The 20,529-nt window shown below is 47.5% G+C and overlaps 1 protein-coding gene across 1 annotated transcript in view; it reads right to left on the minus strand.

Annotated features, from left to right (window-relative positions):
* RFX4 (regulatory factor X4) overlaps positions 1–20,529 on the minus strand; it is a 132,943-nt gene that overhangs the window by 33,039 nt on the left and 79,375 nt on the right. Inside the window, exons 9-13 of the mRNA XM_059681761.1 lie at positions 12,691–12,791; positions 10,678–10,736; positions 6,831–6,975; positions 2,653–2,747; positions 2,183–2,300 (exon numbers count right to left, since the gene is read on the minus strand). Coding sequence (XP_059537744.1) covers positions 2,183–2,300; positions 2,653–2,747; positions 6,831–6,975; positions 10,678–10,736; positions 12,691–12,791 — 518 coding nt within the window. The remainder of the gene's footprint in view (positions 1–2,182; positions 2,301–2,652; positions 2,748–6,830; positions 6,976–10,677; positions 10,737–12,690; positions 12,792–20,529) is intronic.

Consider the following 20,529-nt stretch of genomic DNA (forward strand, 5'->3'; position numbering starts at 1 on the left):
TACCTTAGAAAGAGGCTGTTCTGGGAAGAGGTGATAGAGTCCCCTGTGGGATCACTGTTAGATTCCACACGATCCCTGTGACAGGCAGCCTGCTACCTGACACACAACCCCGCACATTCACAGTGACAGAAGGACAGGAGCGTGTGGGGTTATCAGATAGATGGAGCTGGCCCCTGGGCTGGGGGTGGGGCCAGGGAACAGAGGGCTCTTTTTCCTAATTAGCTGTTTTTATACAGGGGACACATGACCCAAACACAACCACCAACTGTGTCTTTGACATACACAGGCAGAAAGGGGGAGCTGGGCTTTTGTTGGCCACAAATTCTTTCAACTTGCATGTCACCCCAAGCACAAAACTCCACAATGAGTCAGAGGAGCGGAACCGTTTCAGATAGTTTGCGAAATGGCCTTGGAAGCAGGTATTTCAACCTGTTTAGGGTTGAAAGATACTGCAAAAGTGATATTGGGCTACTATCTCTTTCTTTCATTTTCTAAAAGATTCATGACCATTTTTGCCATTTGCCTGAGTTGCCAATATAGCCTAAAATTGTGTGTGCTTCAAAAAGAAATAAACACATTTAAGGAACAATATTTCTTAGTCATAAATTCAACCCATTCGTAAAACCCTAATTGTTCTACTGCCTTTATCACATTGACTGTTAACTTAGTAAAAACAAATGAATTTCAAAGAATAGTGTAAAGTGAATTACTTTCCCTGTCTGAAGAAGGGTACTTGGTAACATACATAGTTTAAGCAGCAGCAAACTGAAGAATAAAGCAAGGAAAAGAGGCATGCTTTGTGGATGTGTGTATGTGTGTGATATTGTTGATTCTTTGATTTTGAAACAATGAAAAAAATCTCAAGTATTTTCCAACCACCCGCTTAACTGAAAGCAGTTCTGCACGGGTGATTTTCCCGGAGCCAGCGGCAACGTGTGCTAACCCTCACTGCGCTGAGCTGGAAGCCATCAAACGCCTCGCCTGATGGCCCTGCCCAGGTCGCAGCCACCAGCGCCCGGCACACACAGCCCGAGCGAATGGGTGCAGGCAGGGCCGGAGACCCTCCCGAGGCGGAGATGAAAGAAACCCACCACAAACGCCTCTCCAATTGGGTAAACACAGTCTTTCATGGATGGAGCTGTTTCGGAAAATAGCTCCTTCTTTGTTTCACCACAGTCACTCGGTTGCACAGCACAACTGGAAAACGGTGACAAGACCATAAAAAGCTGATGGAAACGCGTCAAATTAAACCCCGAGCAAACCCCAGAGCTGATTGGCTTAATTGGAGATAATGAGAAACGACACCACATCTCTACTTGCAAAGTAAAATAAGAGAGCTGAAGCAATTACCCAGAAAATTTACCAACAGCCCTTTGCTGAAATGCCTAGAAAACTGAGGCCACAGTGTTCTGAGATTTCCAATGTCTGGTAATGCCTTAAAGTCCCACCTCACTTTGCTAATGATGACCTGGACTCAATGTACACTCCATTCTTTCTGAGGGAAAACAGAAAATGGGGTCCCACAAGGAAGCACAGCACCCCCCCCCCCAGTGGCAATTGGGCTTCTGCCTGAAGAGGCTGTTCTAAACACCCCAGGGCAGATTTCAAGCTCCTTCCCCCACTCCCCCACCCCCCCCACACACCCTGGAAAACAGTAGCTGAGGACTGAGGGTAGGAATGTCTCCTGAAGTGAGGAGAACCCGAAGGCTTGGTAAGACAAAAGGAAATGAATGGGAAGTCCTCTTCTAGGGATCAGACAGTCTACCCATCACTGGAGTGCCAATCTAGCCCCTGTAAATGCTCAAACTCCGAGGCGTCCTCACGGGCCCAGGCTTGGGAAGCGCACACGGTGGAAGCCTGCAACGTCGCCCCTGCGGAAGCCATCTCGGCACATCTGGCAAACAGGGAGCCCAGCCACTGCTGTCCATTCCTCTCTCAGCTCAGACAGTGCCTGTGCCAACCTCCCACTTTCAGATCTGTGTTCTTCACCCTGACTACTCTCAATTCACCTTTCTCCCTGAAAGTGCTAAGAAAACGGTGTCCCCCAGAACAGGTACATTTCAGGGCAATGTCCTTGTTGCCGCAGAGACAACCAGTAACACCGTGGCTGACTCCAAGAGGTGACCTGGACAGAGATGGCGCAAAAACCAGTGTTTGGCAGCGGGGACGGCTGGGGCCTTACCAAAGCTGGGGGCACTGTGCAAGGTCATGTCCCGGATCACCCTGGTGCCAAAGCAGGACCACATCAGGAGGAACTGCTGGGCCACTTTCCTCAGGGACCCTTGCCTCTTGGCGGCCACCTACGAGAGAGTGAATGACGTTAACATGCTGGACTTGACCCTTCATTTAGCACTGTCTTTAGAAACTGACGGGAAGGCTTGTGTAGGTCTCCAATTTCAAAGTATGGAGCAATGGTTTTCAACTTTCTGTTTTTATCAGCAAAAATACATGGGAAAAAATGAGATCTCTCATCGAGGCCCAATGTACATAAGGGGTGCTGGCCTGGCTGAAGCCGGGGAGGGAGACCGGGGCCCGTGGCTGCTGAGGAACCTCCAGGTGGCTCGCTGCAGGGCTCTGAACTACCCACATGTCACAAAGGCGAGTGTCGGGCTGCAGGGCCCAGGGCTGCGCCTCCCACTCCCACCTACCAACCTTCACAACACAGCGGTCCACCATGGTGTCCAGCCACTCGATGTAGGACTCGATGGGTGACTGCTCCTCCAGCAGGTGGTCAAACTCCTGATACACTATCAAACAGAGGAGAGCCCACACCTCACCGCACTGGGCTTAAACAGAGATACATCTTAAAAAGCACAAACGCAGAAAACTGAAGAAATGAAAACCCCAGTCTTAGCAGGGCATTCAAGGCTTTGGAAAATACGCCCCAACTTATCCTTCCCGGCTCATCCCCATGCCTGTGAGCACTTTACCGAGCCACCCCATCGTCCTTGCCATTCCCCCAAGCCCTGCTTTTCTCAGGCACTTCCCTCTATTTGCACTGTTTGGTTCCTAACGGCCCAGGGGACACGACCCTCCTTGAAATCCTTTCTACCTCTCTGTGCCCCTTACCAGCACTGACCACGCCCCTCTATACATTCATAGCATTTTACTTTCTGTATTTTGCCTTCAGTATATCACTCATAATACTGTGTTGCTGTGAGTGTGTGTGTGTGCATGCGTGCGTTTTTTAAAAAAATAAATTTTATTACTTTTTTACAGACAGGAAGGGAGGAGAGGAAGAGAGTTAGAAACATCGATGAGAGAGAAACATCAATCAGCTGCCTCTTGCACACCCCCTACTGGGGATGTGCCCGCAACCAAGGTACATGCCCTTGACAGGAATCGAACCTGGGACCCTTCAGTCTGCAAGCTGACGCTCTATCCACTGAGCCAGACCGGTCAGGGCTATGCGTGCGTTTTTGTCCACTGTCTTCGTTAGCTGGTGTGTGACCTGTGACGCAGTTGTTACCCGTGGGTGCTGGCTGGCTTGAGTGGACAGCAGTGCTGTTGCTCTCTTGCTCTGTGCCCTGTGATAGGGCGCATTTGATCATTCAAATGTTTTTAAACCACAACTATACTGGGCAGTAGCCTGACCAGCTTCTGCGATCTAAGTAGTAGATGCTTAATAAATATTTTTGCATTAAAAGAAGCAATTGCAGGGAGAACCAAGATGGCGGCATAGGTTAACGCCGGAGTTTGCTGCTTTGAACAACTACTTCAAAAGTGAAACCAAAAAACGGAAGGGACATCACCCAGAACCACAGGAACGCTGGCTGAGTGGAAGTCCTACAACTAGGAGGAAAGAGAAACGCACACGGACACTCAGAGGAGGCGCAGTGCTGAAGTCAAATTCTGAGGTGCGGAGTGCGCGGTTGTTGTTTTCAATCGGGAGGGAGTCGCAGACTCTGAGCTCCAGATCCGGGCGAGTCTTTAGGGACCCAGACTCAAACGGGAGAAGCGGGACTGTCTGGCTTCGGTCAGGGTCAGAGCGAGTGCAGCTTTCTCTCCGAGCTTTGCAGCGGGTGCTGGGACTCAGAGAGGCAGAGCCCCTGGGGACAGGACTGAGAGCCGCCATAACTGCTCTCTCCGGCCCACCCTGTTGATCCTGTGCGACCTGCCCCGCCCAAGCCCTGCACAGAGGCATTTGCCGGATAGCCTCAGGCAAAGGCTAGATTAGCACCTCCCTAGAGGACAGAAGTTCTTTCACTGCTGACACAGCTGATTCTCATAGCCACTTGGCCTGGAGGTCAAACCCTCCCTGGAATTAGCTACAACAATCAAGATTTAACTATAAGACTGCGAACAAAGACCACTAGGGGGTGCACCAAGGAAGCATAACAAAATGCGGAGACAAAGAAACAGGACAAAATTGTCAAAGGAAGATATAGAGTTCAGAACCACACTTTTAAGGTCTCTCAAGAACTGTTTAGAAGCTGTCGATAAACTTAATGAGATCTACACGAAAACTAATAAGACCCTCGATGTTATATTGGGGAACCAACTAGAAATTAAGCATACACGGACTGAAATAACGAATATTATACAGACGCCCGACAGCAGACCAGAGGAGCGCAAGAATCAAGTCAATGATTTGAAATGCGAGGAAGCAAAAAACATCCAACCGGAAAAGCAAAATGAAAAAAGAATCCAAAAATGCGAGGCTAGTGTAAGGAGCCTCTGGGACAGCTTCAAGCGTACCAACATCAGAATTATAGGGGTGCCAGAAGATGAGAGAGAGCAAGATATTGAAAACCTATTTGAAGAAATAATGACAGAAAACTTCCCCCACCTGGTGAAAGAAATGGACTTACAGGTCCAAGAAGCGCGGAGAACCCCAAACAAAAGGAATCCAAAGAGGACCACACCAAGACACATCATAATTAAAATGCCAAGAGCAAAAGATAAAGAGAGAATCTTAAAAACAGCAAGAGAAAGAAACTCAGTTACCTACAAGGGAATACCCATACGACTGTCGGCTGATTTCTCAACAGAAACTTTGCAGGCCAGAAGGGAGTGGCAAGAAATATTCAAAGTGATGAATACCAAGAACCTACAACCAAGATTACTTTATCCAGCAAAGCTATCATTCAGAATTGAAGGTCAGATAAAGAGCTTCACAGATAAGGAAAAGCTAAAGGAGTTCATCACCACCAAACCAGGATTATATGAAATGCTGAAAGGTATCCTTTAAGAAGAGGAAGAGGAAGAAAAAGGTAAAGATACAAATTATGAACAACAAATATGCATCTATCAACAAGTGAATCTAAGAATCAAGTGAATAAATAATCTGATGAACAGAATGAACTGTTGATTATAATAGAATCAGGGACATAGAAAGGGAATGGACTGACTATTCTTGGGGGGGAAAGGGGTGTGGGAGATGTGGGAAGAGACTGGACAAAAATCGTGCACCTATGGATGAGGACAGTGGGTGGGGAGTGAGGGCGGAGGGTGGGGCGGGAACTGGGAGGAGGGGAGTTATGGGGGGGGGGGAAAGAGGAACAAATGTAATAATCTGAACAATAAAGATTTAATTAAAAAAAAGAAAAAAAAAAGAAAAAAAAAAGCAGCAATTGCTGTGCCCTCAGTTCTGCAACAGGAAAAGGTGGATAATCGAACCACTTTCCCCCTGGTTTCAGCTGCAAGTCCGATCATGGATCGGGAAGTACTTTGCAAGCAGAGGACTGAGGAAAGAGAAACATCTCTGCGGTGGTCTCCAATCTGAAACGTCTCTTTTCATTACTTTTTGTGTGTGTTTTATTTTGTTTTTTGTAAATCAACCCACAACTCAAGATCCACACATGTCTGTAGTTTTCACTTGTCGGAGCGGTTTGATTTCCCCATTTCTCTGGAATGGCTGGTTGTCCCACTTTACTTAGTTGATAGCCACTAACAAGGTCAGCTTCCAGGACTACCGGATGGTCCTAACATTGCAGAATGAGCAGGGGCTTTAAAAGTCTGGTTAGTTGACCCGCCTCATATTACAGATGAGGAAGCTAGGTCTTAATGAGGTGACATCATCCACTCGAAGTTAGGGACAGAGCAGGGACTGGAACCAGGTCTCTGAGCTTCTCGTTGTGTTTTTTTTCGCCCTTCGTCCCACTCTCTGGGCATCTGAGCGGCTGGTGGTGGCAGTGAGCGCTAACTGCTAACGGTTATCCACTGCTTGCCATGTGCCAGGCACTCCTCTAAGTGCTGTGTGTGGACACGTTAACCTTAGGCCATCCCTAGAATGTGAATGTCAGAGCCTAGAACGGTAGGTGGTACGTAGCAATTGCTCAAGTGCCTTTTGTGCTCAAGTGTTTGTTGAATATGAATGAATGAGCAGCCCAAGGAGTTAGGTGCTATGCTTACCCTCCTTTACAAATGAGGAGACGGGGGCACTATGGAATACACAACTTTCTAAAGGTTGCAGAGATAGCGAATGGCAGAGGCAAGTTTAAAACACGGCCTGACTTGAGTGCTTGCCCGCTAACCACCTCATCTACCAGCACTACATAGGGCACCAGGCACAGGGCACACACTGTCCCATTTAATCCCTCTGCAATACCCCCATTTTACAGATTCGGAAGCCAAGTCACCATGCGGGAGAGCCAGGGGTTGAGTCAAGGTCTGTTGGACACCCCAAGCCCATGCTCTTACCAGAGCAGCACTTACTCATTCCCACCAGCACGCTCAAGTCCCAGCATGCACTTTTTAATTTAAAGTAAGCAGAGCGTTCCCAGGCATGACTATCTCCCAAGATATTTTCTCCCAAGTATCTCCCCCAAGCTACTTTCTCTTAAAAAAAAAAAAAATCAAAATGACACGACCCTGGTAGCCCGTCTTACGCTGGATGATGAGTTTGCGGTGCTCCTCGTGGGAGTCCTCCATGGTGTACAGGGTTTGCTTGGTGATGCTGTTGAGGTCCACGTTCCTCCAGTCTTCCAGCATCTGGAATGTGATGTCCGCGCTGTGGATCACCGTTCGAGAGGCCTGTAATCCAATCCAGCCAGCTGCTTAGCTCAGGGCTTGTCAGGGGAGAAGCCCTTCACTTTATTTCCTTTAAGCCTTTTAAATGAATCTGCCAAGGGTATTTTGCAAACTACTTTGAAATTCAGAAAAATAGTTTTAGCAAATAAGTAGGCGAGTCCATAACTCAAGATCCGTACCTGTTTTCTCTGAGGCTCTCTCACACAGACCTCCTTTTCTTGCTAAAAAACGACCTCATGGTGGCCTAGGCCAGACCCAACCATGCTGTTCCCAGCCCCGTGGTCTTGACCCCGTGGAACAATGGGACGGGGCCCGGAGACCTGCCAGCTCTCTGATGCCAGCCTGTGGGACGGGAGCTCTGCGCTGAATAACCTCTATGTCTCCCTCGCCCAAGAAGTGCCAGTCCTGGAGCAGGAACGGTCCTGCTGCCCGGGCCCACCACAGCTCTGACCCAGGAACCTTTCAGTTTGTGTGTGTTTACATGTGAGTGCATTCTGACGCAGTTTGTAGTCTAGCTTTCTGATTTTGCTTTCTGTTTTTCATGTAACTGTAATGATTACAACAAATATAATTAAGATGGAGTAAAAGGGAAATTAGACCTTAAGACTTAGTAGTTTATGGGTGTGTGTGTGGGTGTGTGTGTAAGTTGTAGCTGTCTCAGCAAACCCTCATTGGTAGAACTTAGATCTGCAGGTTGAAACAACACTTGGATCACTAATACTTGGAACCACCAAGTCAGAATATTGATAAAAGCAAAGAAAACCATTTCCTTTACTTGCATGTTTTCAAAGGAGTCTTTAGTAAAATGCAAATATATATATATATCTCAAATACACATGGACATTATATGTCTCCTAATGCTTGTGAATTTCCAGGCAAATGTAAATATTAACAACAACCTTTACACCCGGACTGTCTGAACTCAAGTAAAAGCTAGCTTAGATCATCGTAGAACTCTGAAGGTCACAGAGGCCTGAATATATATGAGTATGTGAACTGAGTCAGTCTCTAATAGCAATGAAAACAACCAAATGTGAAGGTCTGGGATTCCGCATACAAATAAATATACTTAGATCAAATCCTGGCCTCGCTGCTGACCAGCTGAGGGACTTGGGGCAGGCACGTGGAACAACCTCAGTTTCCTGGTCTATAAAATGGACGTGTCATAGGACCTGCCTCTCATGGAGGAATGCTGTCGAGGATTTATTAAGGTTATGTTCGAAGAGGGCACAGTTCAAGGAGTAAGAGCTGGATGAAAGAGGCGACTGCTATTCAGGCTCTCTTTGTAGTGACTGCAATGACACCTCAGGGCCTTTGGCCAGGGTCAGTGTACCGTCTGGAACTTTCTTCTCTCACCCTGCCCATCTCAGCAACCCTCCCATTACGTACACTCCAACTTAGCTGTCACTCCATGGACAGGCTTTCTCTAATCACTTTATCTCAGCAGGACCTCAATGTCCCATCATTCTCTCTTTCCATTATGTTTCCTTCATAGCACTTAACCACTTGGGATTATTTTTTCATTTACTTTTTTGTCTGCTGAGGGCAAATACCACTGAGCATACATAATGCCTGGCACACAGTAGGCACTCAAAAAGATTTTGTGGAGTGAATGGCTGAGATATGAATGCCAATTTGCTTGCTCAGTATATCCAAAAGGGTCTGGGTATTTAGATCTCAGGTGTAAGTACTGGGGGGGGGGGTGTTTTTGGTCGGGTGCTGTATAGTCTGACTTGCCGTGTGTGTTTAGGAAAGCTCACTGGGATACTAAGACATTCCACGAAATGTTCTTAGCACCAACCCCAGTCCTCTGGCTGATCCAGGAATGTGTCTGATAGTGAGATGGAAAGGTAGCATTTGCTGATTGAATTACATATGTCAGCGTGGAAAGTAGAGAGGAAGTGTGAGTGTGTGCGCACACGCACCCTTACACGTAAGTGTAGGTGCTTTTACCTACCTGTGCAGTAGAGAGGGCCAAAGGCTTTCCTAAACTCTTTGAACCCCTGGTATGCACCAAGACCATGTCTAGTTCCCTGATGTGACCAGGGGCACGCTCCCTGGGAAACACGGCAGTGTGTCTTTCATTTGCCAATGTTATTTTCTTCACTGAATCCCATTCATCTGTCAGGCTCTGCCACGTCCCAGAACAATGCCCAGTGTGGCCTCTGTACCTGCCTATAGGAACGTGGAAGGGTTTCCCTCTGGTCTCCAAATCCCTCCCTGTGCTGTTCATGCCAGGGGCAGAGCAGGAACAGGGAGGTGTATGGGTACAGTTTTACCCGTTCTGGTTCCCAGCCTGGAGCCTGCCTCAGGCACTCTAACTCGAAAGCCCTCCCTCCCACCTTGACCTTCAATAGCTGGCACCAACCCAGAACCAATACTATAAGGGGGGGTTGCAAACCCAAACACAGAAAGCAGGCAGGTGACACACGCGTGAGGGTCAGTGAACGAGAAGGTGGGGAGATGAGGACAGTTCCGCTCAAGAGGTGCTCAGCCCGCCCAGCTGATCACAGCCTCGGGGAGGTGTAGCGCTGAGAGTGCCAGCTCTTAACATTTTTCTACAGAAAATTTGGGTGTTCAGCTGTCATCTACAAGTTTCAATTATTGGTGGCTGAGTAAAAAAATGTCTTTGAGCCGAAACCGGTTTGGCTCAGTGGATAGAGCATCGGCCTGTGGACTGAAGGGTCCCAGGTTCGATTCCAGTCAAGGGCATGTACCTTGGTTGCGGGCACATCCCCAGTAGGAGATGTGCAGGAGGCAGCTGATCGATGTTTCTAACTCTCTATCTCTCTCTCCCTTCCTCTCTGTAAAAAATCAATGAAATATATTTTTAAAAAAATGTCTTTGAACACATGCAAATCAAGTAAAAATAACCCCACACATCTGAGGGCTGATCTGACCTGCAGCCACCAGCTTGCTCCCTCCGCTTTTAGATCATTAATATGTTAATGAATGAATGATAAACGGGCGACTCACAGTCCCTTCCTTAAGGTGCAAAATTAATAAAAATGCAAAGCTTTATGCAATCAGTTATAAGTATGGAGTTATAGTAGAATCTTCCACTTTTTACTGTGCTACACTTTTGCTATTTTTGAACTTTGTAAATGGTAAGCATATGTCACTTTCGTGCTCCAAAGAACAGAAATCTAGAAGAACAAATAAAATTGGCTAAATATTTAACATGCCTCGTGGCTTTGAACTCTTTTGGATGACACAAAAACAACAAATAAGTCATCCTCCATATCTGTTTGAATCACCCATTTCAGTGGCTCACAACCAGGCATACCCTGCCCAGGCTACACTGCAGGGTCGGGGAACATTCCTGACTGTGACATCCAGGTGGGACTTGGGGGCTGGGGAGGGGGTGCTACTGGCTGGCATCAGGTGGGTAGAAGGCAGGGATGCTACTAAATACCCACAATGCACAAAACAACTTCTCACAGCAAAGAATTATCCAGTGTCAGAGAAACCCCAATTTACAGAAGGGAAACAAACTTGAGACCCTAGAACAGGTTAAGGGGCAACTAATGTCAGACATTATTTTGTTAGTTGAAGCTATTTAGTGATTGGCTAATGTTTTTATTCCTTGTCTGTAGAAAATAAAGGTAACAGCTGCACCCCGACATCCCATGGGCAGCTGGTCTGTGGATCTGCCCTCATCTGTAGTGACTCAGCAGTAAGTAGAACACAGCGCAGGACACATACCTGGCAGAGATGATTTAGTGAAGTCTGCCGTCTCAGAATTTGGGAAAACCTTCTGGACACTGAAAGAAGAAGAGGCAGTTTGAAATATTTGCAGGCTTTATGGTCCTGCTTCAGATTTTCCAGGGGCAGATTTCAAAAAAGTAACTTTCTTATTTACCTAAATTTGTCTCACTGTCCAACTCATTTTAGAAGCCCACTGGCAAAACCCAGCGTTTGAGTCTTTGTTTTCCCGTTTGGACAACTATTTCCTAAAATGGCGATATCTGGGGCATATGTTTCAAAGTCACACTAGCAGGTGTGAGAAATCGTGGTGTCAATCAACCGTGAGTAAACGCAATTATTTACTTGTCTTTCATTTAGCTAATTGCAGGCTCAATCCCTACTCCCCATAAATAATTGCAAGAATCAAGTGGGAGCTTTGAAGAAGGTCCTTTACAATGCAGTCTGCCTAATAGGAAGCCCTGAGCGAGCCTCGGGGGCGTGAGCTGCTAGGGGCGGCTCCGACGATGGAACCCCGAGCTGCTCCTTGAACATGGCTTTGCCTTGGTCATCTGTCCCTTTTAGAGAATGAGCTCCATGACCCAGTGCGTGTTCTGATGGTTCTGTGTCCTATGGTGACACAGTGGGACGATGATTTGAAGTGGTGTGGTCCTGTCCCGTGAATTCTGAAGCAGACAAGCCACGTGCCTGCCCAGGGTCTTCATTCTTACCATCATTTGGAGTGGTGTGTGTTTCCACTCCTTGCCCTTTTTCAAGGTGCACCCCAAGGCTCCCTGGGAAGAGTGGGTGTCCTCAGGCACCCACAGGTGGAAGGTCCCAAAAGCTCCTCACTGCCAACTTTCAACAGGTTTGTTTTGTCAGCGTAATTAAAACGGGCACGGGCATTCTTCTCATTAATTTCTGAACTGGTCAAGAAACAATCAGAAGTGGCCCTGGGATTATTGTAATTTGGACTTGGAGCCAGCTTGGTTTGAAAAATAAGGCGTGGGGTGGAGGAAGGGGGGCGGGGGGAAGGGGACAGAAGAACTTCTAATTTTCCAGGCTGATCAATCGTTAATCCTTCTCCTTAATTACTTTTTCTTTAACTTTGTGATGTGGAATTTAGTGCTGGGGGAAAGAAAAGAACTGAGAGCCGTGAAATAAAGTGGGCTTTATCAGTAGGTGATGGGCACCGCAGGCGGCCTCAGAGCCACTGAAAGGGCCCCTCCGCCTGCGGAGAGAGGTAATTTGATCTCCTTCCTTTTACTGGGGGCACCGATTTAGGGCAAGAAAGGCAGGTTGTATTCAAATGCGGTTTTAAGAAACATATATCTTAAAACTTTGATTTGCTTGAAATCATTTCGCCTTTGTTTAATAGTGAGTCTTCCCACTAGTGCAGACACATCAGGACAGAAATTGGACCAGTTTCCTCAGGCAAAAACAATGCTGTGGAGTGAGGGTGCCGCTCAGCAGAGAGAAGATTTGCAGTCCCAACCCCTACGAGAAATATTAATTTGGCTTGCTCTTTAGGCAGGCCATTAGATATGTGAGACCCACGCTGTTTTCTGTCTCCTGCGACCAGTTTCGTTTGTGGGCAGTCACTCAGGGGAATCTCCGGGTCTGGGGGCTGGACAGACGGGAGTTGGACTCCGGAACCCTAGTGACTGGCTGTGAACAGCAACACTGTGTCCGACACCGAAGAGGTGGCATAAGAATGAGTGAGAGAAGGCCCATGGAGTGATGAGCAGAAACGCTGGTGTTTCTGCGCTGGGAGACAGATCTGGGGGCAATCCGGCCCCTGCTACTTACTACCTCCCTAAGCCTGTTGCCTTTTCTATGAAAGCAGGTGTACCACCCGTAAGAAACATTTTGTGAGGATTAAACAAGTTAATGTATGGAAAGTGCTAAGCATAATACTTGGTGCTTTGTAGTAGCGCACAGTAAATGGAAGCTATTGTTGTTATTATTTTATGTAAGATGTTTGGCACAAAACTGCTTTCCCCCTTCCCCTCCACTCCCAAACTCCGCACTTACGTTCAAACTTGATGTTCCGCAGGTTTTCTGGGAGGTCGTGAAGAGCCACTTTCAGCCACTCATCCAGCTGCTTGGCAAACTTCCGGATCACCTGAGTTAAGCTAGAAAGAGGAAGGATACATTTTAAGTGCCTCGTGTGTGGCCCAGTCCTTCCACCAGACTGCAACCAACAGGTGCCACTCGTAGCAGCAACCTCAGAGGCGAGGCTGGCAGCCCCGCTCTGCAGAGCTGGTGGGTCTGAGAAGGGTATGAGCAGAATGTGCTCTGTGCCCGTGCTGGTGGACAAGGAGACCCTGCAGGCACAGTGCAAGGCTGGGCAGCCATCAGAACTTTCTGCAAGCAAAACATCATCCTCCGTGTTTCTGTAGAGCCTGGTATAAGGGGTGAAGACAGTGGCCAGTGGGCCTCCGAGCACCGATTTGCAATTGGCCCCTCCTCCTCATGCTGCCCAGCTTGTCCCAGCGCCTAGTCGGACAGAAACCCTGGCAGCAAATGGGCATGCCTGCCCACCCGGCTTGGGCCCAGGCTTACCGAACTGCTTGCTGCTTGGAAAGGACTAGGAAGCAACAGCGTATTGTTAACTTGCAAACAATCCTGACATGGACCTTGAACTCATATCAGATTTGGAAAGGATTTTTTTTGGAGCAGGAGGTGGGAGGGGGCTGGAGGGGTGAAAGGTCGGGGAAGGGCAGTAGGTTACAATGTGAGATGGAAATTTGGAGTTGAAAAGACATTGAGCACCATTTTCAGGATCTCACCTGCACATAGCCCTCACTCCAGTGTCCTCCATGTAGTCCTCCTTAGTCATGCGGGCCGCAGGGACCTCTCCCCACACTGACATACAACCATCCTTGCCTTCCACCAACACTACCCTGTTCAGTCTCCCACTGACTCTCCTGTCCCACCATGATCACCAACCTCCTGCCCACTGGGCAGTCCTACCATGTTTTTCTGCTCATACATTCTTTCCTTTTTCCATGACAAAGTCCTACCTTCTCCCAAGACTCCCACACCTCCAATCCGCCTACTTCCCACTCTTTACCAGCAGGTCTCACCACCTCCTATTTCTTGATAGAATCAAAGAGCCAATCCCCTATCTCATCCCCTCCTGCCTTCTCAGGAATCTCACATTACTGACTGCCGCTTCTACCCTATGCCCCACCTCTTCCTCTGTTCTGGGTCATTCCTCTCTACATTTTAGTGCTCCAACATTGGCTCATCTTCAAAACAAAACAAAAAAACCCTCTCATTTCTTTACTCCTCAAGCTACGACCCTCTTTCTTCTTCTTCTTCACACACATACTTCTTCAAAGTTGTCTAGATTCTGTCTCCATTTTGTCATCTCCTGTTCACTCCTGTCCCTCACCCAGAGAGCAACCTCCATCCCTGACTCAAACCCAGTGGACTCATTTTGGTTCTCATCTTGCTTGACATCTGAGCAGCATTCGGCTCTGTTAGCCCTTCCTCCTGTTGGACACATTTGCTCCCCTTGGCATTTGTGACCCTCTGTCTTCTGGCTCCTCCTCTTCAATCACAAAGCTCAGCCCCCTCTACCTGGCCATTATGTCTTCCAGTTCTTTCAAGATTAGACCTGGGTCCTCTCATCCCCCTGGATTCCTGCCCTGGGTAGTTTCTCCATGCCCACAGCATCAGTCACCATCTACAGTCACTGTGATATCTCCAGAGCAGAGGTCTGCAGGACTCAGGACCCCTCCATTTAGAAATCCCAAAGGCACATTCAACTCAACATATGCAAACTGAACTCATCATTTCCCCGTCAGAGCTGGTTCTTTTCTTGTATTCCCTACTTCGTGGAGATTCTACTTTCCATGAACTTTGTTTTTAACTTTATTATAAAAAAAATTTCAAATATACCCCAGAATAGAGAGAATAGCATAATAAACCTCCAAATATCTATGACCTAGCTTCAATAATTAGCAAACAGTTTGTCATTTTAATTTATTACCATGCTATTAGTATACCTAACAGAATGAACAGTAATTCTTTAAGATTAGCTAAAGTTCAGTCTGTACTCAAATTTCTCTTAAATAAATCTTCTAGTTTGTTAGTATCTGGATCCAAACAAAGTCCACACATTGTATAAAAAATATAACATTGCCTTGTTCTATTTCTTAAGTCTCTTTAAAAGTTTATTTCATGCCATTGGTTTATGGGCGCCCTCATGTTATTTATTCCCTGGAATGCCCCACAGTCTGATTTCTTCCTCGTGGTGCATTTTACCTGTTCAGCTATCCTGTGTGCTTTCTATAAAGTGGCAATTAGGTCTAAAGACTTAAGTTCAGTTATGATTTTTTTTCTTTTAGGCATAGAAAGCTTCATAAGTGGCTGCCCACTGCATCACATTATGAAGCTTATAATATCTGGTTGTTCCTCTTTTAGTGCAACTAGTGTGAGACTCAAATAGTCTCTCTTCCCACTGCCAGGCATTACACATTTTATCTTAAGTTACCTCTCAGCCCCCTCCAGGTTTCTCCCACTTCAAGCTGTCCTCATCCTTCACCTGGGCCCCTGTAACAGCTTCCTCGGAGCCTCCCTGTGCTGCTCACCTTCCCACTTCCACCCCATCTTTCAGTCAGAGGGATTGTGCCAAAGCACTTGCAATCCTGATCTGTTTCACCTCTGCTTGAAAACCATCATCCTCACACCCAAAGCTCACACTCTAGCCTTGTTTCCCATTCCAGCCTCACTGTGCGGTTCCTCCCTTCATCCACATTTCAGCCCCACGGGCCTCTGCCCCGTCTTTGCCACCTCAGGGCCTGGGCCCTTGGCAACCTTTCATCCCACCCCTCTTTACCTACTCAGCTCCCCTTCCTCCATCGGATCTCAGACCAGGTGTTACTTCCACAGGAAAGCCTTCCCTGAAGCCCCATCACTGGGTCAGAGCCCCCAAGGATTCCTCTGGACGGGCCCTGAGCTGTGACAGCTGGTCATCATGCACTAACTTGTGCGATTATCTATTAATGTCCATCTTTCCCACTGGACTGTGTGCGCCACAGTAGCCTCAGCACCTGGCAGAGTGCCGGGCACCTAGTAGGCATGTAAGAAATGTTTGTTGGATGTGAGGGCGATCTGGCTGCGACATCTGTCACCTCATTGATCACCAGGGTTGATTCGGCTGATCTGGCTGGCTAGGCGGGTGTCCCCCTCCTCCCTCACCGATCCATGTGCGTCCCTCCCGAAGCTGCGAAGCTGCTGGGTAGAAGAGGATGACCCCCCCTCCCCGCCCCCAGGAGAGGACCGGTCTTTGGTCAAGGGTATACAAGTAGCTGCGCTCCCCTGCTAGAACCTCCAAACAAGCTTTCAAGAAATGTTTGTTAAGTGAAACAAATGGATTAATGGCTCCCAACCCCCGGTGCACCCAGCTCAGATGTATTCCCCACAAGGCACTACCCAAATGCTCCCCTTTATCTCTCTGATTTCAGCCCCTCCCTGCAGCTCCCCAGATTCCCACGGGCACTAGCCCCCTCTCTGTGTCTCCAAGCCCCTGCCAGCCTCACCAGGCCCTTTGCACTTGCTGCTCCCTCTCCCTCTGCCTAGAAAGCCGCTGCCCCAGATAGCAGCCTGGCTCCCTTCCCGACCAGCTGCCCCGCTCTCCCTACCATCTCAACACTCTCAATCCTGCCATATGTTTTAAAGATTCTTTTGGCTTCTGTGATGCAAACCAATTGTAGGAGGGCGAGGACAGACAGGGAGAGCTGTGCAGAGCTACTGCAAGAGTCCGGGCAAGAGGGAGGACGAGGGTGGTACCAGTGGAAATAATGTAATATGGTCAGATTAAAATATTTTGAAGGCAGAGCCAACAGGATTTCCGGTGAGTGGATGTGGGTGTGTGAGGGAAGAAGGAAGTCAAGTATGTCTTCCTGAAAGGAAAGGGATTATGCGCCCTGTTCCTGTGCCTAGCAGAGTGCCTGGCACAGAGGAAGTGCTGAATAAATGTTGAAGACTGAGTGGACCCAAAGCCCTGCACTTGTAACAAAGCAAAGCTTCTAAACCAGTATCAGTTAGTAGCACATTGGATCCGACTTCTGAGATTAAATCTCAGAACATTTGGCTGCTCTTAACGGAGGTCAGAATCTAGAGAAGTGTCCAGAGTGACCCTCCTGTGGCTACTGGACTGGTGGGGACGTTGCCATTCTCCGTCCATGACACATATCCAGGAGGATTACTCGCAGCTGGAGTGGGGAGCTGGCCTTTGTCTGGGAGCAGCAAGTAAGCAGCAGGATTGCTGATGGGGCCTTTCACTTGGTGCAATTGATTGGCTTAAGCTGAAGAAAGGCAAGGGGAGTTCTGCCTGGAAAAGTTTCTATTTTGGGACTCAGACGTGGGGCTGCAGGACTTTGAGTAACCTAAACATCTAGGCTGCCCTGATGGGGGTAGGGGGTGCAAGGAGCTGGCCTCCCCTCATCACCTGGTCTGAGAGATGCCTCCCCACCCACGCCTCCTTCCTGTAACATCAGGGGATGAGGACCACACCGCTTCTTGACATACCTCCTCCCACAGTACACTCGCTGCAGCCTGACTTTTTCCTCTGCTGACTTATCCTGCCTCCCTCCTGGGCCACTCCCTAACCTTTCTTCCTCCCCAGGCTGGCTCTCCCAGGGCCCGCCCAGCACATGCAGGGCTTTGGGTTCACTCAGTCTTCAACATTTATTCAGCACTTCCTCTGTAGCAGGCACTCTGCTAGGCGCAGGCACAGGCACAGGCACAGGGGTGCATAATCCCTTTCCTTTCCCTCCCTTTCCTGCCCATGCTCCCACATCTTCCGCCCTTCCCCTGCATCTTAGCTCCACACTTGAAACTGCCTGAATGACCTCCAGCAGTGATGCTGGCACAACAGCAAAGCGTGCTAATAGCAGCCACTTTTTAATGAGTGCAAGGTGACAAGCACTAAACACTTCACACGCATTTTCTTACTTACCCCTCCCCAACAAGTAGGTGCGATTGTTATTCCCAGCAGGGAGGTGAGAAACTGAGGCTCAGATAAGTTATCTTATTTGCCAAGGAGATGCAGCAATAAGTGCAAGAGCCAAGATTTAAGCCTGGCTGCAGGCTGGGTGATGGAAACACCCACACTGCGCACGCACCTGAGATGCTGGACTCCCCTCGTCCAGACCAGGGCCTCCTGCTGCTTTTCGGCCACAGGCCTGGCTATTGCTTAGAATTTCAGTCTTCTCTTTGCTTCGCTGATACCTTACCCTTCTTGCCCATCCATCCCCAAGCCCCTACACCCAAACATGCTTCCTTACATCTGCTAGACCAATGGTTATTAACAACCATTGTGCCAGCTCCCCTTGAGAGGCCACAGAGGTGAAAAGCCCAAGTTTGAGAAGGATCTATCTTTTTTGCAAATAAGAGTGCATGATTCATGGTTATCTCTATTATGCTGTCACTTATTCACCAGAAAGCATATTTCAAAATGCTTTGCAGAGCAGGGAAGGAAGGGGCGGATGGTCTGGCAGCCGCACCTCAGCCTGGGCAAGGAGGGCTGTGAGAACTGCTAGACCTGATTCTCATCCGACCCCTGGCCTGGCACAGGGCCAGGCACACAGAAGGCGTGCAAAGAAGTGAGGGACAAATGAATATAAACAACTGAAAAGTCAGCTGGTCTTTTCAATAACTTTGTCTTCCTGATTTAATGGAAAAGGCATGGATTTATAAGCCTAAGGTCATTTTGGTAATTAACTATGTAATTTTAAAGAACTGTCTCCTCTGGCAGACTGTAAGCTCAGTGAGGGCAGGGTGCACGTTTCTCTTCTTTAATGCTGCATTCCAGGACCTAGCACAGTGTAGTAATCAATACACCTTTGTTTAATGAATGAATGAATATTGAGTTCTGGCTGTTTCATTTATTGGCAGATGAAGATGGACAAGTGATTTCAGCTCTTAAGCTTCAACGTTCACTTCTATGAAAACAAGACAATTACAGAGGAGGCGGCAGGGGTTAGTCTTTGTTTGTACCCCATGCACTGCTTTATAATAAACTATGAATGCCTTGTGTGTGCGCAGCACCTAGTAAGCAGTATTAGCAGCATGTGAAGCTCTCTTAGAAAGATGTGTATACTTATACAGATCCTGCAGGAGGTTCCTTCTTAGAAAAATGGAGACAGAGATTTAGTTATTATCTAATTCACTTGATCAATGTGCAAGAATTTAATAACTCAAAACCTAAAGGGGCCTGTGTGTGTGTGCGTGCACGCATGTGCACAGGACTCAAATATTCATTCATTCATTAAACACACACACGTACATATATATATATATAAAATTTGGTACATGCATACACTTAGACATATGATTATAAAAATAATTCAGTCTTAAGGTAGAACACTTGAAAAATGTATACAAGCACGACACTAAAGTTGGACCACAATCCCACCTGAAGGCAACCTTTATTGGCCTATTTAGGTGTGTTGCTGTTCTACCTAGAATGTGGAAAATGGGAAAGAGCATCACTCCCACCATAATAAGAAAACGCCAGATAATCTATAAAATCATATTTTTCTGTTAACCCATCAGAGAGCTGAGGTCACAATCACCTAGCCTGGAATTTGTGGAAAGACAGGACTTGGGAGCTGGCTCATCTGTTGTTAGGGGGAGGAAAGCAGGACATCCCATAGCCAAGGAAGAATTCAGCTTAAATTGCTAAAGGTCCAGTGTGAAGTAGCGTGAGTACATGGAGCTCTGGGGGCCACAGAGGCGAAGGACATTCACATTCACATCTATTTACAAGGTCTTCTCCATGGGCCCAGCCAGATGCTCACGAAAAAGACTGGGGCAGGAAAGGAGAAGGAGGAAGCCCACCTCTGAGGAGCAGCTTGGAAGAGGGGAGCAGCCACCGCTGTAGAGAAGCATGCAGCCCTACTCAGACCACCCTCCCTATGAACAAAAGCCTCCAGTGGCCAGGGGAAGGGCAGGAAATACTGTTGGCCTGGGTGCCGGGAGAGACTCACTGCAGGTGGCCGGGGAAGGGAGGAAGAAAAGGAAAAGCTTTCTAACCTTGGCAGAAACCATCATGGGCTCAGACTACTAGAGATTTATCTCTGGAGTGGGATATGATCACTGAAAATGCCCAACTCTGATTGCCAAAACCACAGGCTTACTTGAGACTGAGTCAGGATAACAGAGAACCCCGCCCACACCCCATCCCCAAACAGGCTCACAAGTGTAGTAGTGGTACACGGGAGACCTAATGCTGAGGATGTAGCAGTAACATTGAAAAACCCCCCTCAACAAACAAACTTCCAACCTAAGCACAGGCACTCCAAAAGAATTTAAATCTGCTGGGATACCAAAGGTAACCATAGCAACAGTAAAACCCAACCCCAGTGAACTCCTGAATAACCTGGCTCACTTCCTCACATTAAGAGCCTCGGAGAAGAAAAGGCATGCTCATTTCCAGGCATACATACTACTTACCTCAGTTTGTACTGCTCCACATACTGTTTGGCAGTCAATATAAAATTGTAAGATACACAAAAAATTAAGAAGAAGAACCCACTCCCAAGAGATAAAGCAATCTATGGAACCAGACTATCAAACAGGGAATTTAAAATAACTATGATTGTGCCTAAAGAAATATAAAACAGAACAAATAAAGCCCAAAGTTAGTAGAAGGAAGGAGCTAAATGAAACAAAAGCCCAGAACCAGATGGCTTCACATGCAAATCCTACCAAACATTTAAAGGAAAATTAATACCTATTCTTTTCTAATTGTTCCAAAAAATTGAAAACAAAGGAATGCTTCCAAACTCATTCTATGAGGCCAACCTTACTCTGATACCTAAAATAGACAAAGACACTACAAGAAAGGAAAATTAT

The sequence above is a fragment of the Myotis daubentonii genome, chromosome 2, assembly GCF_963259705.1.
Source record: "Myotis daubentonii chromosome 2, mMyoDau2.1, whole genome shotgun sequence".
Taxonomy (NCBI): Eukaryota; Metazoa; Chordata; class Mammalia; order Chiroptera; family Vespertilionidae; genus Myotis; species Myotis daubentonii.